Source organism: Onychomys torridus, chromosome 5, assembly GCF_903995425.1.
Source record: "Onychomys torridus chromosome 5, mOncTor1.1, whole genome shotgun sequence".
In the NCBI taxonomy this organism is placed as follows: Eukaryota; Metazoa; Chordata; class Mammalia; order Rodentia; family Cricetidae; genus Onychomys; species Onychomys torridus.
In genome coordinates this window covers 47,779,918-47,800,369 of record NC_050447.1, presented here as the reverse complement: position 1 = coordinate 47,800,369, position 20,452 = coordinate 47,779,918, and the positions used below count along the sequence as shown (strand labels likewise).

The following is a 20,452-nucleotide window of genomic DNA, read 5'->3' as shown; positions in this document are numbered from 1 at the left end:
CCATGGAGAGACCTCATCTTAAAGGCCAACAAATGCTAAAAAACCCACAGGGCCAGCACGATTGGGTTCAGTGGGTAAAGGAGCTTGCCACACAGCCTGATCACATGCGTTCGGTCCCCAGCACCCCCATGGTGGAAGGACAGCACCTCCACAAGTCATCCTCTGACCTCCACACACATGCTGTGGCACATGACGTAACAACAACCAGGCCCCCAAAACCAAACCCACAGGGCATTCTCTTCCCTGGAAGTGACTGCCAAGACATCAAGACAGGCTGCAACGGAAAGAGCCCTCAGCTTGCCATCAGGAGTGTCTGTGTCCCAGCAGTGTGTGCCCAGGACAGTTACCCTCTCTGAGCCCTGGCTCAGAATATGGCCCTGGCTTCTGATTATGACAGGCCTGGTGTTGGAACTCACTAGGCTTCCTAGTGGCTTTACCCAGCAGGACTGCATAAGAGGATGATTTGATCACGGGCCTGAGTACCAGGTGTTTGTAAGGGCCTACACTTGGCTATAACTAGCCAAGGGGGAGGTCCTTTGCCCCGCCCCTTGGCATTGTTATAAATAGCCCTTTGGCATAAAGTTCTGGGCCGGTGGATAAGGATCCAGGCCCTTCCGAGGCTGTCTTGTGTTTTCTCTGTTTCTCTCCCCTCTTTATTTCTACCTAGGTCTCTTAACCCTCAAGTGTCCCTGGGGTAAATGCATGTGGGAGCTGGTGTCCCACAGCCTGGAGAGGTGGCTGACCCATGACACGGACAGTGGCATGTTCGGATGGACTCTCAAGCCCAGACCTCCCAGTTGGGCTCTTTATAACCCATCTGGCTTCTTGCTAGTAGCCTCTGGACCCCAGCTTCACTCCATCTCTACCCCGCCCCCCAGCTTTCACCCGTGGCCACACCTCCATTGCCACCCTCTCCCCTTAGTGTATTCCTGCCAGGTGGGGACTGGATGAAGGAAGGAGGGTGCTGAGGACAGGGACGATGTGGCCTCCTAGATGGCCTGACATGTAGCCAGGTGTCACAGACTGAAGATGCATGCTGCCTTGGAGGACCCAAGAGCTGTCTTGGCTGCTCAGCCCGACTACCCCCTGACGGCTCCTGCAGTCCTACGTTAGCTTGTGACTGTGCCCACAGACTCACAGGAGCTTGTTGGAGGGTGGGTCTCAAGTCATTCAAGACATCTCAAGCAAGCCCGGGACTCAACTCTTCGTTCCTAAGGACTGGAATTAAGATGGGAAAAGAAACCACTGGTGTAGCTGGCTGAGCGCAAGGTAGGCCGGCTTCTGGTGGCCATGTGATATCTGTCCACCAGGGGGAGCCAGCTGCCCATTTCCTTTTCTCCTTTGCGTGGGCTCTCTCTGCTCTCCTTTTCTTTCCAGACTGTGTCTGTAACCCTGGCTGGCCTTGAACTCACTGTGTAGACCAGGCTGGCTGCAAACTTGCAGCAATCCCCTGTCTAGGACTCCTGGACTGTTGGGATTATAGGGGTTTGTCACCACACTCAGCTGGGCTGGAGTCATTAAAAAAAAAAAATTACGCGTGGGTGTTTTGCTTGATGTGCACCGTGTGTGCAATGCCTTGTGGAGGCCAGAAGAGGACGCTGGATCCCTTGGAAATGGAGTTACAAGCAGGTGTGAGCTGGCACGTGAGTTCTGAACTAGCATCCTCTGCTAGAGCAGCAAGTGATCCTAACTACTCCGCCACCTCTCCAGCCCCTGGTGTCATCTTTCCAGCTACAATTTCAAACAGCAAAGCTTCTGTTACTGTGGGCTTGGGAGGAGTCCGCTGTGCGACTCGGATGGTGGAGTTCTCTGGAAGGGGCTGCCTGTCAGTGGGCACATCCCTGCTGAGAATTCTGTAGCTTCCCTGCATCCTGCCTCTGCTGTGTCTGTCACTAGGACCAGAAAAGGTCAGGTGGGGCTGACAGGAAGCTATCCCACCCTCCTGGGGACAAGACCGGTTGGCATCTACTTCTGTGCCCTGTGTGTCAAGTGCTACACTGGCCGGTGGGATGGACTGCAGGAGGTAAGGAGGTCCGCTTTCCTACTCTAGTCCTGGGGGGCTAGCCTCAGCCCAGGCCCCTTGTTCCCAGCTTCCCTGATCCCACCATCCTTGGTCTACCTACCCCCGGCTCCCCTGCTCCCAGCATCTCTGCTCTGCTCCTAGCTCCTGCTAGGAAGCCCCCTTCGCCCAGGACCCCTTCTATCAGCCCTTTGCTCTCAACCCCCCTGCTCTGCTCCCAGCCCCTCAGCAGCTTCCCAGCACCTCCTCAAGCCCCAGACACCGCTTTCCTAGAACACTAGCCGCGGTCCCCCGGCTCCCAGCCCCAGGTGCTTCTCCTTACAGACTCAAGTTCACCTCTCCAGGCTCCTCCTACTGCCTGTGAACTACAACTCCATTGGTTGTGCTCTTTCTCGGGCTCTCCCTCTGAGTTGCCCTTCCCCAATTGGTGCTCACGACCGTCCGTCAGCGCTGTTGCTAGGGAATGGGCTGGGCGACCCGGGCAACCCTGGCGCCGTGGACGCACCGGAAGGAGCTGGGTCCCTGTGGGCCAAGGCCGGTGAGCCGGAGATTGGGAGCACTGCGGGAAGCTAGGGACAGCTCAAGGAAGGAAGGCCTGCGGGGTGGCCTCAGCAAGCCCCCCAAGGAGCCTTCCCTCGGTCAGTGCTGCGGTCAGAGAAGCAGAGTGTGCCTGGGAAGAGTGAAGCGGGGCGTGCTCCGACGGAGTCTGTGGGCCTGCCTTGTATTCCGAGACAAACCTAGCGTAGTTCCTTCAGAGCCGAGCTCCAAACCCAGTTAGGTAGAGGCGAGGGAGAGCCTTGGCCTGCACCCCTGCGTGGGGCTGGGCTGGAAGAAGAGCGTCCAGCCAGCCTCAGAGGTCCCCGTGGGCTCCAGGATTCAAACATGGGCTTGATATGGCTGCTCAGATTGGGTGGTGGACATTGACCCCAGGAACCAGACAGAGGGTCATGATCCCTTGGAGGCCTTTATGGGAAGAGAGTCCTGAGGCACACCCTGGCCTGCCACCAGGATCCCATGCTTTAGGAAAAACTCAAGGAGCACCCTTCTATTATTGTGGGCCCATCCATGTCTGTTTTAGGCCTCTGGGAAGCAGGATCAGGTACTCTGGATGGCTTCATTCAGTCTGCCCTAATGTTAAATGATTCACCCGAGCTTATTAAAGCATGGCAAAACAAACCCCACTTAAGGCTGTGGAGTAGTGACTTGGTGATGGGATTTCACAGTTGGGGAGAGGCCGGGCTCCACTGGGAATGGATCACGTGGGTGGGGGAGGAGAAGGGACCTGATTAGCTAATGAGGGTGGTTGAGTATTGACAATGGGCTGTTGCTGAGATTGCCTTGTTCACGGAAGCGGGTTTAGGAGACTTAAGGATCTGGTCAGGCAAAGGCTTGCCCCTTGATTGTACCTGGGTGGGAAAGCAGTCATGTGTCCATTGCCATGGAACAAGTGTTTGGTGGGGCCACCATGCTCAGGTTGGGACTACAGAGCTTTGGCCCTGTGTGGAGAAGGGTTAGGGCTGTGACTCTGGGTGACCTTCAGGGGGCCCCTCCTGTTGGTCCCTGCCCTGAGTTTTCATCAAGCCATGGCTGCATGCTTTGTGAGGTTCTGTGCTCTGTGAAGTGTTCAGCAGTGTCCCTGGCCTCTGCCCAGTGGATGCGAGCAGCACCCTCCCCTGCCGCTGTTTCTGATAAGAAAAAAATGGCTCTGATCCTCCTTAAATGTCCCTTCTGGGTTGCAAGGTCACTCACTGCTACAAGTGACCTTACAATAACTGAAGCAGCCTCACCTATGAAGGGTGGATATAAGTTGGCAGAGGAAGGCTGTCCCGTGTCCCCATGAAGTCCTGTACACTAGACAGACCCTGCCTCTGCCTGCTATTTGGACACATCAAAGACCTTGCTCCTGGAAGCTGACAGATTTCTGGCCACATTACAGAGCTTGTAGCTTGGAGGGACAGCGTGGGGCCTAAGAACCACTCTTGCTGCAGTTGTGAAGGGAGACAGGCCGCCTTTCAGCTGTAGTGGCTGGGGTGGTACAGGGTACAGAACTGTATTCTCAAGGTCCCTCTCCAGTCTTCCCTGAGCTGTGGGCTCTAGACCTGCCCTCTCCTCCCCCCCCCCCCCCCCCCCCCCCACAGAGCTGCTGTGCTCTGGCTCTGTCCTGGCTTCTGGTTCTGTCCCATGCTGTTCCTGGCTTGTTTTCTGTTCAAGGCTGGGTGCTTAGCAATTACTTTCTCAGTAAGTTGGGTCCCCATTGAGGCTTCTTGCTGGCAGGCCATGGTTGTGTAGGTGATATTACTGAGCAGGGGCAGGCCATGCGTAGTGGGGCAAATGGTGCTGACCATGGGGCTCCTGTGGGTCAGGGTGGGCTTGAGCCTTTGGGGGCTGCTTCTTAGGATCTGGTGGAGAATTAGCACTGGACCCACAAAGTGGAAGGAGAGGTTGCCATTTACCTGACGAAGTAATTTAAGAGAGGGAAGATTTATTTGGCTCAAAGTTTGAGGGGCCACAGTCCATCACAGTGGGGAAATCACAGAGGCAGGAGCATGAGGCAGCTGGTCACATGGCATCCATGGTCAGGAAGCTGAGAGGGATGAACACTGGTGCCCAGCTTGCTTTCTCCCTTTCACTCAGTCCAGGTCCCCAGCCCTTGGCATGGTGCTGCCCAGTTAGGGTGGGTCTTCCTGTGTCAGTCAACCTAAGCACAGTAACCCTTCACAGACTCGTCCGGAGCTGTGTCTCCCGGGTGACTCCAAATTCATCAAGGCGACAATCAAGATTAGCCATGACAGAGAACAAACCATGCCCAGAGAGACGGCAAGAGAACAGACTCGGCCATCGGCACACACGTCCTGCCACCTCAGGCTAAGGCACAGGACAGTGGTTGTAGGTCGGAGTCCCCATTTGTGGCCTTCAGATTGGAGCCAGGAGTCAGGCCCGACAGGGGGAAAAGCTGTGGGGTCAGGGTCCTCATGGGGGACAATACAGGACAAGGAGAGGGCAGGGCTCACCCCTGGGTGGGGACTACCAGGGAGGTCTTCAGAGGAAGTGACCTCTGAGCAGAGTGATGGAATCAGCTTGTGGCACTTGGTGGCGTCTCATTGGAGTCAGTGGACTGAGTGCCACCACCAAGCTCATGGTCGGGAGGGCAGGACGGCAGAGTCTATGCAGCGTGAGTGGGAGGGCTTTCCAGGAAAAGCCACGAACGCCGGACAATTGGAAGTTAGATGGAGGACAGGGAGGGCTGACAAGAAGGAAGCCTCCTGAGAAGGAAATTCTGACATCTCATGCTGTCTTGGGAGCTTGCTGGGGTGGGAGCAGCTACCAGCCGGCCTTGAGCTTCCATCCCTGATAGGAGGCTATTGTCTGCAAATCATTCCCTTAGCAGGCTGCTTGAAGTCTGCCACTTACCTGAGGCACAACTCTGTTAGAAGACCTCAGACCTTCTGATGCCCACTTGCTTCTAGATTGATTGAGTGAGAGAGCTAGGGCCTTACTGTGTAGCCCAGGCTGGCCTTGAACTCATTACCCTGCCACAGCCTCCCAAGCGCCTGGATTACAGGTGTCCCCACCAGGCCAGGCTTCCTTCAGATTTCTAGGAGGGGGTTGAGCAGGACGTTTTAAGGCTTGAAGAGCAGCCCACAGGTGGAATTAAATAGCCGGGGTACATTGCCACGCGTCTGTCATCTGCAGGAGGGTGCGGGGAGAAACAGTGACGAGGTGACTGGGTGAATCCCTGTGCCTTTTGGTAAGCGGAGAAATAAAGGCCCAGAACGCTTGTAGCCGCAGGAGAGGTCCTGGAATGGTCAGGGCTGGTGGGACGTGCTCAGCCTTAATGCAGTTGGTGGGTTTTCTGTGTGTCAGCTGATAACCACCTGCACTGTGGCAGGGTACAGGGCTCTCCCGAGGCGCACACACAGGCCTGCAGTAGAGGCATCACTCAGCCTCCTGGGGCAAGACAAGGCCAGGCTGCACAGATGAGAACAGGCCCCATGTCATCTCCACATGACGGGTGCTGGCCTTTCCCCATCTGTGACCACCAACCGCTCTAGCCCTTCTGTACCTTCTCCTAAACAGTGGTGACACTGTGTTTGGTGACCTCCCCCGCCCCCCCCCCCCATGGCTAGAAGTCAGCGGCTGTGTAAAATTCAGCTGGGGTGACTGATAACCTGACTGAGTCCCAGCTGGCTTAGGGTTGCAGTCCCAGGGGGCTGCTCCCTGTGACAGCACAGGCTGCATCCCTGGAGGGGTGGGGTTCAGCTGTGCTGCCATCTGGTTTGGAGGTGAGGCCGGCCTCGTGCTCCTGCCTGTGGAGTGCAGCCTGGACTTGCTGCTGAGTCTCTTAAGAGTGGGTAGACCGAATGCTCTGGGTGGGTGGGTAGGAGGGTAGTGGTGGTGGTGGTGGTGGCGTCGGTGTCGGCGGCAGTGGTGGCAGCTGAGTGAGCCCCCTTTGCAGCCTGCCTTTGTGAGTAGTGCTTCGGTGAGCCCTCTGGAGAGACATGTCTTCTGGGGAAATTTGGTAGCATGGATGCCTTGACGGCAAAGCACGAAGGTTGGCGGGCATATGGAGGAAGTGGGACCTTGTGCTGGGCTGGTGGGAATGTCGTTGGAGAACAAGATGACAGCTCCTCAAAGCACCAAGTTCCACTGCCCCGCATCTGAGGCTGGAAGCCTGTGGGTGGAGTACTGAAAAAGAGGAACTTGGGCACACAGGATCGCAGCAATGCTAGCTGCAATAACCCCACAGTGCAAGCAGCCCAGATGCCTGCCAGTTAGTGACTGGTGAACAGAATGTGGTATGTCCATACTGTGGCATATTATTCGGCCATGAAAAGGAGTGAGGTATTGATAAGTGCTAAAAACATTCCTATGTAGCCCATTCTGGCCTCAAGCTCATGGCCACCACCACCCCTGCTTTAGTCTCCTGAATGTTAGGATTATGGGCTGTGCCGCTAAACCAGGGCCAAGCAGTATGGTTTTGAGTGAAGGGATGGGGCCGCTTCAGTTGACTGGAGGGATCAGGATGGGGCCTTCATACTTCATGTGTGCCAGCTGTTCGTTTCTGCCCCATCAAGTCAGAATTCCCATCAGAGGTATGATAGCTGCATTTTGCAGTGAGTGGTCGTTCGCCGCCCGTGGGTTTTCAATATTTCGGTGACTCATGCTCTAACTTTTCTCTCTTCCCGGTCTGCAGAGAGCTCCAGAGGCCAGGGAAGATGGGGAATGCCAAGAGCCTGTCCAGCCAGAAAGCGTGCTCAAAGTTCCTGCCCGAGGAGCAGGCTGAGGTGGACAGGCTGTTTGATGCCCTGTCGTCCAATAAAGGCGGCTCCGCAACGGGAACGTTCTCTCTGGAGGCGCTGAAGGCAAGAGCGACCACGTGGGAGGGGGACTTGGGGTCTGCAGGTGTGCTGAGCACTACCAAGCTGGTTTATGGTGAATGCCCCCCGTCCGTGGCATGGTGGGCTCCATGAGTATGTCACAGCTAGACTACTCTGTCCTTGTTGGGTGGAAAGCGGCGATGGGCCATGGAGGAATAACACACCCCCACTCTGTTTTTCTGTTTCGTTTTGTTTTTGAGAACAGGGTCTTGGTGTATAGCCAAAGCTGGCTTAGCTTGGAATTCACTGTAAAGTGAATTCACTGATGGTGGTTCTCTCTCCTCAGCCCTCTGAGTACTAAAGCAGGGATCTGATGCCAGGCATGGCTGTGCCTGCCTGTGGTCCACACACTCAGGAGGCTGACAGGAGGGCTGTCTCAGAAAACAGGGAGGAGGGTCAGAGGGAAAGGTGGAGGGCAGGAGAGAGGGAACTCAGAATGCACTGTGCCCGGGCAGTGTTCAGGATAGTTCTAACTTGGCGTGACGTCAGAGAGGAGGGACAGCTGTCCCCTCTGGGTGGTGGTCTAGATGCCTCTAGAATGTGGTCTTGACAAGAGGGAATTTCATGGCACTCCTCACTCAGTACCAAAGTCTCAGCTTGAGAGGTGAGAACTGGCCATGTCCTCAGGGTGACTCCCTGCTCCTCAGGACTTGGACATAGCAAACATCAGCTTTCTCCCAGAGACGGGGATGGGTGCAGCCTACAATGTCATTCTAAAGCATCGTCGTCTAGAACATTGGTTCTCAACCTGTGGATCATGACCCCTTTGGGGGTGTCGAATGACCCTTTCACAGGGTTCAACTAAGACTGTTGGAAAACACAGATATTTACATTATGATTCATAACGTTAGCAAAATTACAGTTATGAAGTAGCAATGGAAATAATTTTATGGTAGGGGGTCACCACAACATGAAGAACTATGTTAAAGGGTCACAGGATTAGGATGGTTGAGAACCACTGATCTAGAACATGTAGAAGTCAGCTGATGGGGGCTTTGAGGATCCACTGCCACATTCAGCCAGCCAGCTGCTCCAGAAGTTATGGGGCCCCACATGTGGTATATGTACATGTGCATGGGTATATGTGGGTGGCTAAGGTGCAGATTCACATGCATGCAGCTAGAGCAGATAGATCAGTTAAGCCTGCAGTGTTTATCAAGGAACATGGTGACAAGTTTCTGTGAGACTTGGTGACTCTTCTTTGGGAAGGCAGTAGTGGCTTCTGTGCCTCAGCACTTTGGGGATTACCCATTCCATGTATGAGGGATGAGCCTGGCAGCAACTATAGTATTCAGTAGGGACAGGTTATGGGCGCCCTGAGCTGTTGGGAGGACCTAGCACAGACCACAGGAGTGTGAGGGGCAGGCAGTAACTACACAGAAAGTATCTAATGGCTATTGGTGAAATTATTAAGGCCACTCCACGTAGTTAAAAGGGAGGTTTATTTTGTGGGGTAACTTCCAAATGAAGGGTTAGATAGGTTGCAGGGTCTGAGAAAGGTATGGCGCAGTCCAGCGGTGTTCTCTGGAGAACTCTGCTTGGTTTACCGCCAGCATCCAGGGTCCTGGAACCAAGAGAGGCCTCTCCTCTCTATCCTGGGTCTTCAGCCTCCTCCCTCAGCCCTGCCTTGTGGGCGTGGCCATTACGGAAGCCTCAGTGGGGGTTGGAACTTCCAGGCCAAGGATGGGATGGCTACCCACTTGGCCTTGATGAACTGGAGTGCGGCTCCCCCCACCCCCCACTAGTAAAGCTCAAACCTTGGGCCTTCCATGTGGCAGTGAGCTTGATACCACTGAGCTACACCCCAGCCTGAGCCAGTACACTTTGGGACCCTCTGATTGGGGAGATAGCACTTTGGGGTCCTAGGAAGGTTATGCAGCTGCAGGTGGTGTCCAGTGAGCAGCGGTTGGTCTTGTCCTCAGCAAACCCTGCCTAAGATCTCTTCTGTTTGTCCCCAACAGAGCCATGTCAAGGAGGCTCTTCCTCCAGGGATGGTCACCAGACTATATAACGGCATGTGGAGGGTCCAGCTGACTCACAAGGCACATGGGGGTTGCAGGAACATTTCCCGGGAGCAGTTCACAGTATTCCTGTCCCACCTGTTGAAAGGGAGCTTCGAGGAGAAGGGCCAGATGGTTATGAAGATGATCTTACCTGCAGAGGGTCCTGTGAAGGCCAGAGAAGTCCAGGAGGTAGACACTTGGTGTCCTGGTGGGGGACCTGGGACAGGGGCTTAGGTAATGATGGCATCACGACGCTGGCCAGCCTCAGGGAGCTGAGCCCACACAACAGCTTGGTTGGTTGAGAATTCTTGACCTAGTTTTGGTGAACTTTCAGGTGAACTAAGAATGTTATTAGGAGAGTGAAAGCTGGAGCCTGGAGAGATGGCTCGGTGGTTAAGAGCCCTGGCTTCAATTCCCAGCAACCACATGGTGGCTCACAACCATCCATGAGATCTGGTGTCCTCTTCTGGCCTGCAGGAACACATGCAGGCAGAGCACTCATCCATAAAATACATAAATTTTTTAAAAAAAAAGAATGAAAGCCAGGCCTGGGGGCACAGGCCTGACATCCTAGCTACTCAAGAGGGTCAAAGATCAGCCTAGGCACCTTGCTAAGACCCCGTGTCAGAATTTAACAAAAAGGGGAAGAGGGCTAGGGATATATTATCACTTGGTAGAATTTTCACATAACCTCCACCAAGCCCATGGTCCCATCCTCAGCAGCTCATCTAACAGGTGTAGTGGCCCACATCTGTAATCCCAGCACTTGGCAGGTAGAGGCAGGAGTTCAAGGTCATCTTCAGCTACATAGCAATTTGGGGGCCAGTCTGGGCTATGCGAGATGCTAAGAAAAGAAAAAACATGAATAGCTACACAAAGTGGGGCGATGCCCATGCTGTAGTCCACTGTGGTTGGTACTGAAAAGACAAACATCACCATCTTCCCAGGGGTGTGCTGGGAGTGGGCCGGGGGAGGGTTTGGCTTTAACAGTGAAGTATCTCCCAGTTCACAGAGGAACTGGTGGCCTCTGTGGTGCATGTGCTGACCCACCGGCATGAGCTTCGAGGCTGGACTCGGAGGAAATCCACGGCGTCTCCCACCAGTGTGCAGGCGATGACGGCCCAGCTGCTCTCAGAGATGAAGTTTCAAGGCAAGTGTGGGACTGTCCTGTGCGATTCGAACCTTGGCATGGTGGAGTACCACAGTTGCTGGAACTGTAGCCTCCCAGGGAAGCTCTGCTGCTATGGTGTGTGCCTGTCGTCTCTACCCTGAGATTGCTGTGGGATGTCCTTGTGCAGAAGCCACAATCACATCATTGCACTTTCTCCTCTGGTTCAGTGCCTGGAATCTTTTTTTTTTTTTTTTCTTGGTCAGCCTAGGGTCTCAATATTTTTGTTGATTTAAAGAAAGATTTATTTTTGTTTTTGTGTGTGCAGCCATGCAGGTGCCTGTGAAGGCCAGAAGAGGGCGTCAGATCCAAAGGAGTTGGAGTTACAGGTGGTTGTGAGCTGATCGATGTGGGTGCTGGGAACCAAACCCAGGTTCTTTGCAAGAGCAGTATGTGGTCTAAAGTGCTGAGCCATCTCTTCAGCCCATTTTATTTTTAAAGTCTGGATGATTCTTCTCTACTGTCTTCCTAATCCATTTTACTGTTTACTGTTTGCATTAGAATTACTTTTGTCTCCTTAGTTTCTGTGTGTGTGTTTGGTGTATACATGGTCATGTCAGGCATCTTTAAGCTCTCTCCATCTTATTTCTGAGATGTGATCTCTCACTGAACCTGTGGCCCATCAATTGGTGAGGCTGGCTGACCCAGAAGCCCCAGGGATCCACTTGTCTCTACCTCTGCTCCCCACTGAGGAGGTTAGACACAGCTGGGGATCTGAACTCATGACTTCAGGCTTGCTAGGCTGGTACTTTACCAACCCAGCCATCTCCTCCGCCCTCCTTGTTTCTTAAGGTTTAAGTGGTTAGTCTGAGGTCTCCATTCTGGAGTGTAGGTGTTTGGTTAGTGAGGTCTCCTTCTGTAGTGTAGGTGTTTGGTTAGTGAGGTCTCCTTCTGTAGTGTAGGTGTTTGTAGTTGTGAAGTTGTCTTCCAATCATTGTTTTAGCTGCATCCCAGAGGCTGGCATGTTCTGTTTTTTGTTATCATTCATCTATTTCCTTTTAGTTTACCTTTTATTTAGTTTTATTTATGTGTGTACATATGTGCACATGCATGTATGTGTCTTCAGAGGTCAGAAGGAGGGCGTCAGGTCTTCTGGAGCTGGAGTTACAGGCACCTAAGAGCCACCAGACATGGTTGTTGGAAACCTAACATTACCACAGGATGTGGTGGCGCACGCCTTTAGTCCCAGCACTCAGCAGGCAGAGGCAGGTGGATCTCTGTGAGTTCAAGGCCAGCCTGGTCTACAAAGCAAAATCCAGGACAGCTAGAGCTGTTACACAGAGAAACCCTGTCTTGAAAAACCAAAACCAACCAACCAAATAAATAAATAGAACAAAATTATACTAAGAAACAGAGATGTGAGTTTTGCTAATATATCCAAAATATTCTTCTAACCTATATAATGTGAATATTGCAGTATTTTACAGCAAAATTTTTTAAAAAAGATTTATTCATTTATTATGTATACAGAAGAGGGTGCCAGATCTCCTTACAGATGGTTGTGAGCTACCATGTGGGTGCTGGGGAATTGAACTCAGGACCTCTGGAAGAGCAGTCAGTGCTCTTAACCTCTGAGCCATCTCTCCAGCCCTACAGCAAAATTTTCATACCGACTGTTTGAAATTGGGAATGTTCATTAGACTTAAGACATGCCTCAGCTCTGACGAGCCACCTCCTCAGTTCCACAGGCACGTGTGACTAGTGGTTCTCAGGTTGGTCATCGCAGGTTCGGATGGCTGCTGTGATGTGGTGGGCTCACTATTGCTAATTCCTTTTCCATAGACGGTCACAAGCTTCTGGGATCCCAGTTCCTGGACCAGGTCTGTGACCAAACCGTGATCGAGGACTGGGTGTTCCACGTCCCTCACGTGGGCATGTTTCTGAGCGTGGTCATCCATCGGGGCCTTTGCCTCCTGAGCTCAGCCCTTGACCTGTCCACGCTGGTCCCTGAGTGCCACGTGGGCCCGGGGCAGCCGTTGGAGAGCACTCTGGATGTGCTGTCCGTCATCTACCTCAACTCACACCTGGCCGTCGAGCAGCGGCACCGCTGGCGCCTGCTCTTCTCCACACAGCTCCACGGACAGAGCTTCTCTCAGCTCTGCGGCCACATCACACACCAGGGGCCCTGCCTGCTTGTCCTCGAGGACAGGGACGGCCATGTCTTCGGTGGCTTCGCCTCCTGTTCTTGGGAGGTCAAGCCTCAGTTTCAAGGTAAGACTTCAAGACCACGGTAGGTACTCTGCTGGCTCGGGTGAACTGTCAACCTGGCACAACCTAGAATCCCCTGGGGACAGAGTCCAAGGCATTATTATCCAGAGCAGGTTGTTAGTTGATGGGGGAAGACCCCGTCCATTGTTGGTAGCGCCATTTTGTGGGCTGGGCCTAAACGGTCCACGAGTAAAGAAAGCTCATTAAGAGCGAGTGGGCACTGCGGATACAGACTTTTCCTTCTGCCGCGGCTATGGTTATGGTGTGCCCAGCTGCCTGAGTTCTTGCCTTGACTTCCCCCAAATAATGAACCATGACCTGGAATTATGAGCCACTGGTCCCCTTTCCCTACCTTGCCTGTTGTCCGGGTCTTATCACAGCAGCAGACGCATAACTAGGATCCTTCTTCTGTCGCCGTGACCTGACAAAGGAGCTGCTGGGGGGGGGGGGGGGTCTGTCATGGGTCACAGTCTGCAGGGTACAGTTCATCATGGTGGGCAAGGCACGGCGGTGGGAGCAGGTTACGGCTGCTCGCCTACATCCTGGTGGGTTAAGGAGCATCGCAGTGAGGCTGGAGAGGCGCCTCAGAGGTTAGAGCACTGGCTGCCCGGGGCAGAAGGCACAGGTTTGATTCCCAGCACTCACATGATGGCTCACAACTGTCACCTCAGTTCCAGAGGCTCTGATGCCCTCTTCTGGCCTCGGGGCAGGGGCACCAGGTACACATGTGATGCACATACATACATGTAGGCAAAACACGCATAGACACATTTTTAAAAAGCCTATTGTTGGGGGCAGGGCAGAAGTGTCACTGGGCTGTAACCTCTGAGACCTGTCTCCCCAGCCACCCTCCTCCTTCTCCTCCTCTGCCTAAAGGTTCCATAACCTCCCAATCAGCTCTATTAGCCTGGCACCTGTGGGGGTCAGTTCACACTCAAACCTCAGCACGGACCTAAATCCTGAGGGCAAGCTTGGGGAGGGCTGGTCAGATGGCCACTACCCAGACACATGCACACGCACGCGCACGCGCGCGCGCGCGCGCGCGCACGCACGCGCACACACACACACACACACACACACACACACACCCTGACCCTCCAATGGTTTCTGCAGTGGAGGTACTATGCTCCTCTCTGGTATCACAGACTCCCTTCTTTGGCCCTGGCAAGGGGTCAACCCTGTTTCCAGGTGACAGCAAAGATGTCACCAGATGGATGCCCAGGAGGGCATGTGAGTCGCCTCCTCACAGGGATGCTTGCTCACTGCACTGCCCCCTCCCCAAGGGCGCCACCTTGCCCCCTGCTTTTCTGTTCTTGTGGCTTTGTCAGCTGTGGAAGCTCCGTGTGTGACTGAGTCAGCTGTAACCCTGCTCTCATAGGAGCTGCCCTTCCTGGCTGTCTTCAAGCTCCTCCATAGGTGGCAGACCGCCTCCCGTGCCCACAGATGGCCAGCTTTCACCAGAGTGCCACCATGGTGTTCCTATGTTACAGCGTACCTCTGGGCTTCCTTAGCTTCATTCTACAGATGCGGCTCTGGAGGCCAGGGGGCCACAGGCAGGTGGGACTGCCATCCCCAGAAATCTTCCCACAGGCCTGGGAGGGAAAGGAGCGGCTGGCTGAGTGTTGTCTCATTACATGCTCACACACACATGAACACACACATGTGTTCCCTTGGTTCCCTAGATCAGGTGTGCTTAGGATTTGACTTACTGCTAGGTTTTGGGGTGTTCCAGACCTTTGACCCAGTTCAGGGAATGGTGGGAACCGTCCCCAAGTCCAAGAGCCTTTGTGCCGACCTTAGGCAGTGCTTCAGGTCTCAGATCCTGGAGCCCCCAGCTTCTCCATCTGGGCCCCTAGACATCCATAAGGCTTGTTTTGTGTGGTGCCTGGGCCTGCCCTCTGATTACCAAGACTCCTCCACACCCCTCCTGGAGATGCATAGCTCTTGGTTGCTGCATTCCAAGATGCAGCCTGTCAGTGTTTCTGGTTCTTTGTGTCTGGCTCAGAAGCAGTGACTGTTTCCTTGGCTGTCTGTCACTTCTAGGGGACAAAAGATGTTTCCTGTTCTCCATCTCCCCCAGCATGGCCACGTACATGCCCACGGGTTACAATGACCACTTCATGTACTTGAATCACGGACAGCAGACCATGCCCAACGGACTGGTAAGCAGGTGGGGAGGGGGTATCCCACCAGCCAGGTGGGAATGCTTTCAGTCTGTCCCTTCTGCGGTATGTGGAGAGTCCATACCAGGGTACATCTTCCTTAATGATAGCCACACCTTTGCTGGGCTTTCCCCTGGTTTGTGTGTAAATAGCCCGTTCCATGGGCCCCAAATGATTGGCTGGTGTCTCAAGGGGGTGTCGGGAGCAGACCCATTACAAGACACTGCCGTCCTGCCTCACACCTGCATGTGCTGAGCCTGCACACTGAGACTGTGTGCTGAGCTATGTGGAGGTGGGAGATCCCTGAGCTGAGGGCTCTGGGCACTGGGTCTGGTCGTTAGTAACTTATGAGACAGAAAATAGGCTCTGTTTGTGGTGGCCATGTTCTTGCGTGTTGATAGTGACAGTGAGGAAAAAAAGAGGAGGGAGAGGGAGGAGGGATAAGAGAGGAGGGGAGGGAAGAGGAGAGAAGGGATAAGAGGGGTGGGAAGAGAGAGGAGAGGGGAGAGAAGGGAAGGCGAGGAGAGGAAGCTGGAAACCAGGCCAGCAATAGCAACTGGATGTTTGCTGGTGTAGTGGGATGGATACCCACCAGGATGGTTGGCATGGATGCCCAACCTGCTAGCCTTTTTCTTTTCTGTTTCTTGATGAATCTTCTGGGAAGACCCAGCTCTGTGCTTGCTGAGCTGAAAGCCAAGGAGATGTCCCCTTAGCCAGCTAGGGAGGGTTAGGGGTTCCCTCCCAGGCTCATACCACAGCAAGTAGAAGGGACATGGCCAGGGCTCCAGGATGCCAGGGTTCAGGCACTGGACTCCTTTCAGAGTGAGCCTGGCTGTCAACCCCAGGAACAGCCTCAGCATCCACAGGAAACACTCATCTTTGGCCCGGAGACCAAAAGCGGCTTCTAGATGTAGGGTTAGATCCCTGCACGTCCAAGAAGGAAGCAGGTCATATCATGTGCTCCAGGCCCACGAGGGACAAGGGAGTGTGACGGAGGTGGTGTCAGGACAAAGCTGTCAGGGAAGATTGAGCCTTGCAGTGGGACTATGTAGTGGGAAGAAAGGGTTTGAGTTGCCACTCCGAGCCTGCCACTCCTAGCCTGCCACCTTTCCTGAGGGAGAGTCATTGGGTGGAGGTCAGTTTCCTATGGGGATGGGGCAAAGATGGGTTTCCAGGGTCCCTGTGCTCACCTCACCCCTGAGTAACTGCTTGGGACACCCAAAGAATCTGCAGATTTTCTAGCCTGCTGTCCCCTGTGTGTAGCCTCACCAGAGAGCTGTAGAGTGTGCTCTGCTGATGTCCATGACCATTGGGTAACTTGGAACGTGATTATAATCACAGCCCAAGAAAACAAAACTGCCCACTGCAGTCCTGCTTTCCCCATGTCTCAGGCTGGCCAAGAACTCAAGACCCTTCTGGTTCTCTGGAGTGATGAAGCATGGCTGCTGACTCTCCTCTGTCCCCACTTTGCTCTGCAGGGCATGGGCGGGCAGCACCATTACTTTGGGCTTTGGGTGGCCGCCGACTTTGGGAAAGGACACAGCAAAGCCAAGCCCACATGCACCACCTACAACAGCCCACAGCTGTCTGCCCAGGAGGACTTCCAGTTTGATAAGATGGAGGTGTGGGGGCTCGGCGATCTCTTAGAGTCAGATCTGGTGAGTTCTACATGGCAGTGACCTCACACAGAGCCCCAGCCTTTCTGCTTTTTCTTACTTTTACTCTGCCTGCTTCTCCATCTAGGGAAGTTTGTCTTTAGCAGCTATGGGCCATGCCAGGGTACATGCAGCAAAGTAGAGTGTGGGTTTGCCTTAGAAGTGGGGAACCTACCTAAGATGTACTCCTGGCCCAGCCAGATGGTCCTTTGCCTTCCCTTCCTGTCTGCAAGAACACGTGGTTTCTGCCTGACCTTGGCGATTGCATCCCAACTAGGGAGGCTTCAGGGTACCCATGCCTCCTGGCCTCTTTGTGGCTCCAGTCTGATAAGCCTGCCCCTGGGAGGAAGTCACTGTGTGGCCCAGGTTGGTAGGACCCGTTATCTCCCTGTGCACTGAATACATCCCTCCCCTTCTTCCCAAGGTCAAGAACAAGAAGAGCATCCTTGACTCGAATCTCGAGGCCCAATCCCTGTTGGAGATCAGTGGGCGGACTCGCCACAGTGAGGGACTGCGGGAAGTCCCTGATGATGACTGAGGCTCTTGAACCGTGGGCTTCCTGGAGCAAGGTCGGGGACTCCCCAAGAGATGCAGTGCACACAGTGTCCAGATTCCTCACTGCCGGGTAGGCAGAGCCCCTCAGACCCTCTGCCCTGACTCTGGTTTAGCTTTAACACAGCCACATTGCCACATCCAAGCCATCATGGCTGTACTTAATCAGACCACAGCCACAGCAAAAAAAATCCCTCTGAAGCCATAATTGATGGGTGTCGCCTCCCAGGATCCCTGAACATAGGTTAGAAGTTTGGCCTTATACTTTGTTCGTTTTATGTCAGTGGAATCCAGAGACAGAGGCTTGAAACTGCTGGAACGGGTGATTTTTGGGGGTGAGTATTCTTGCCTCGTGTGAGGAGGCTCCATGCTTGGCCTTTGCTCAGGGTCCCAGTGAGTGCCCTGATGGCCCATCGTGAGTAGAAAGACAGCGGTGCTCAGATGGATCTGAAGGTCATGTTTCTGGGGGCAGGACTCTTAGAACAGGTTTGTGATGGGGTTCCCACCTAACTTTTTCAACATTTTTAAAATGAGTCTGATGAGCACATGGGAAAACTTGACCTGTCTGCCCAGGGACCAAGCCATTACTGTGCCGCTAACTCAGAGACGAGGGCGTTTGGAGAGAGCCAGAGTCTGGGTGCTTGCTTAATGGATGCATAAGACCCATCCCTGAAGTCAGTGGTGGGCGACGTCCAGCCTTGGCTTGGAGGGGCTGACTCTAGGTCTCCTCTGAGGTCACAGCTCAGGGCTTCTCAGAAGGATGAGAACTACTGGACCAGTGTAGACTGACTTTAGAAAGACTCCAGTGATCCCGAGAGACTGAAGAGTACTCAGGTGGGCAGGCCGCCCACCACACTGAGTCATTGCCACCCAGTGTCACCCACTCAGAGGAGCCCCGGGCCCCTCTCTGAGAACTCTACCTCTTCTGTTTGCCTTTTTGCTGTGAACTTCCACCTTTACATATCTGATAAAGAGTCTACCTTTGATTGTACAGTATGCTTCAACTAAAAGCCATAGAAAAGCCAGCTACGTGCATTTTTCCAGCTCTGCGTTCTTGCCCAGGAAGCTCCTGGAATACTCCATGTAACCATCTTGAGCACAACAGGAAGGCTGAGGCATGTACCTTTCCAAACTAAAGTGCTGTTTCTGTGCACGGAGTGGTGGGTAGGTGTGTGGTGCAGACAAGGGCTGGGCCATTTTGGTTTTCTTGCTATAGAAGCCAGTTGTCAATGGTATGGGGGATAGAGAGAAAATACTGGAATCTTCAGACAGCCCCATTGTAACCTCACAGAATTAGGTCACTGTGCTATGGAGTGTTTTTAATAAAAATGGAGTCGTGTCTCAGTTGGTAGCAGACCTGTGGTGCCCTTGGCTTGGTGTGATCCATTGGGAGGTCATGGCACGTTGGCCCCCATGCTTTCTGACCTCTGTGCTGACTAGAGATCAAGCCGCAGGTGGGATCCTGCTTCTCAGAACAGTACCCTAAGCCCTCTTGGGGGTACAGGTGACAGGCTCTGCTTCTACACACACACACACACACACACACACACACACACACACACACACATACATATCTCTCAGAACACAAATGTGTGTGGGGTGTCAGCTAGGCCCTGAGGAACTTCTCAGGTCTTCCAAATGAGGAGTGTGGTCTTTTGAGAAACTGGAACAAGAATTCAGCTGTGAGTGCCAGAGACCTTCCTTACACATGGGGCCTGATCCGAGCCCAGAAAGTGCTTGAAGGAAGAGGTAAGAAACACAGGCCATGCTGCAGCAAACATGGCTGCTGTTAGGATGAATGCTAGAATGAGGTGCTGGAAAGGAGACAGGAAAGGACCGCTCTGGGAAGGCATGCCCCTCCTCCTCCTTTGGGCTCCTCTGGAGGCCACCCTCTGCACACTGGGGCACATCTGTGTTTGTACACGGTATGTTTTCCAGTGGGCGTTGCTCAGGGCTTCCCCATCTCTCTTCCCGCTGTTTTGTCAGCTCTGCAGATGTTCTATCCCGTTAGGCAGGCCAGCATCTTACTGGAGGCTTATTGTTGCCATAGTGACCATTGTGAGTCTGGCATTGTGTCTCTAGGATGAACTGAATGACTAGTTGGTTTAAAGATGCCCCCCCGGCCCCTTTTCATTCTTTTTGGTAATGCTGTGGAGTGCAACCCAGCCCAGTGTGTGCTAGGCAAGTGCTCACTACTGGGCTGTGTCCCCAGCCCTTGGCTTTTTGAGGCAGGGTCTCCTATGTAGCCTAGGCTAGCCTTGGAGTCATGATGCCCCTGCTTCTGCCTCTCGAGTGCTGTGAGCACAGTTGTGCCCCACCATGCCTGGCTGAGGTATGACCAGGCTCTTGACTTCATTTCACCCCTGTAACATACTGAGTGCCTGCTCACCAAGGAATAGCGGTGGGCAGCTACATTTTTCAAAGTGTCTGTGGTGTTTGAAAGAAATCCCAGTGGGAGTGGCACTATTGGGAAGTGTGGCCTTGTTGGAGGAAGTGTGTCACTGTGGGGCAGGCTTTGAAGTCTCATATATGCTCAAACCATGCCCAGTGTGACAGTTCACTTCCCGTTGCCTTTGGACCAAGACGTAGAATTCTCCAGCACCATGTCTGCCTGCACACTGCCATACTCCCAGCTGCCATGCTCCCCACCATGATGATAATGGATAAACTCTGAACTGTAAGCCACCACCTCAATTAAATGTTTTCATTTATAAGGGCTGCTGTGGTCATGGTGAAACCCTAAGACAGTGTCCCTACGGCTTTCTAGGGCGTCTTTCTCCACTTTGGTTTATAAGAGATTTTTTTTTTTTTTGAGGGCTGGAGAGATGGCTCAGCATTTAAGAGCACTGGCTGCTCTTCCAGAGGTCCTGAGTTCAATTCCCCATCAGCCATGTAGCAGCTCCTAACTGCCAGTTAATTCCGCTCCAGGGAATCCAGTTCCCTCTTCTGAGGCAGTAGGCGCACATAGTGGTGCGCAGACACACATGCAGGCAAACCAATATATGCATAAAATAAACAGCCAGGCAGTGGTGCCGCACGCCTGTAATCCCAGCACTTGGGAGGCAGAGCCAGGCGGATCTTTGTGAGTTCGAGGCCAGCCTGGTCTTCAGAGTGAGATCCAGGAAAGGCACAAAGCTACACAGAGAAACCTTGTCTCCAAAACAAAACAAAACAAAATTTTCAAAAATGAAAAAAAAGCTTTTGTCAAAGCAACACCATGCATATTTGGAGTGGTTAAGATTCTTCTTAGTTTATTCAGCTCTATCTGTGGCGGTTTTTCTGCCCATAAATCTTAGATGTTACGTC

General features: G+C 53.4%; 1 protein-coding gene across 4 annotated transcripts; it reads left to right on the top strand.

Annotated features, from left to right (window-relative positions):
* The first annotated feature begins 1,697 nt into the window (after positions 1-1,697).
* Positions 1,698-18,497, top strand: Meak7 (MTOR associated protein, eak-7 homolog). Of its 4 annotated transcripts, none has more exons than XM_036189123.1 (8): positions 1,699-2,023; positions 7,215-7,383; positions 9,360-9,590; positions 10,407-10,551; positions 12,352-12,780; positions 14,821-14,939; positions 16,418-16,597; positions 17,019-18,497. In XM_036189123.1, exons 1-8 carry the CDS (start codon positions 2,010-2,012, stop codon positions 17,130-17,132), a joined length of 1,401 nt encoding a protein of 466 aa, XP_036045016.1. In that variant the 5' UTR covers positions 1,699-2,009; the 3' UTR covers positions 17,133-18,497. The 4 variants fall into 4 exon arrangements, with proteins under 4 accessions (XP_036045019.1, XP_036045016.1, XP_036045017.1 ...); XM_036189124.1 differs by lacking the exon at positions 1,699-2,023 and adding an exon at positions 2,503-2,558; XM_036189125.1 differs by lacking the exon at positions 1,699-2,023 and adding an exon at positions 2,570-2,658.
* The last annotated feature ends 1,955 nt before the right edge of the window (positions 18,498-20,452 follow it).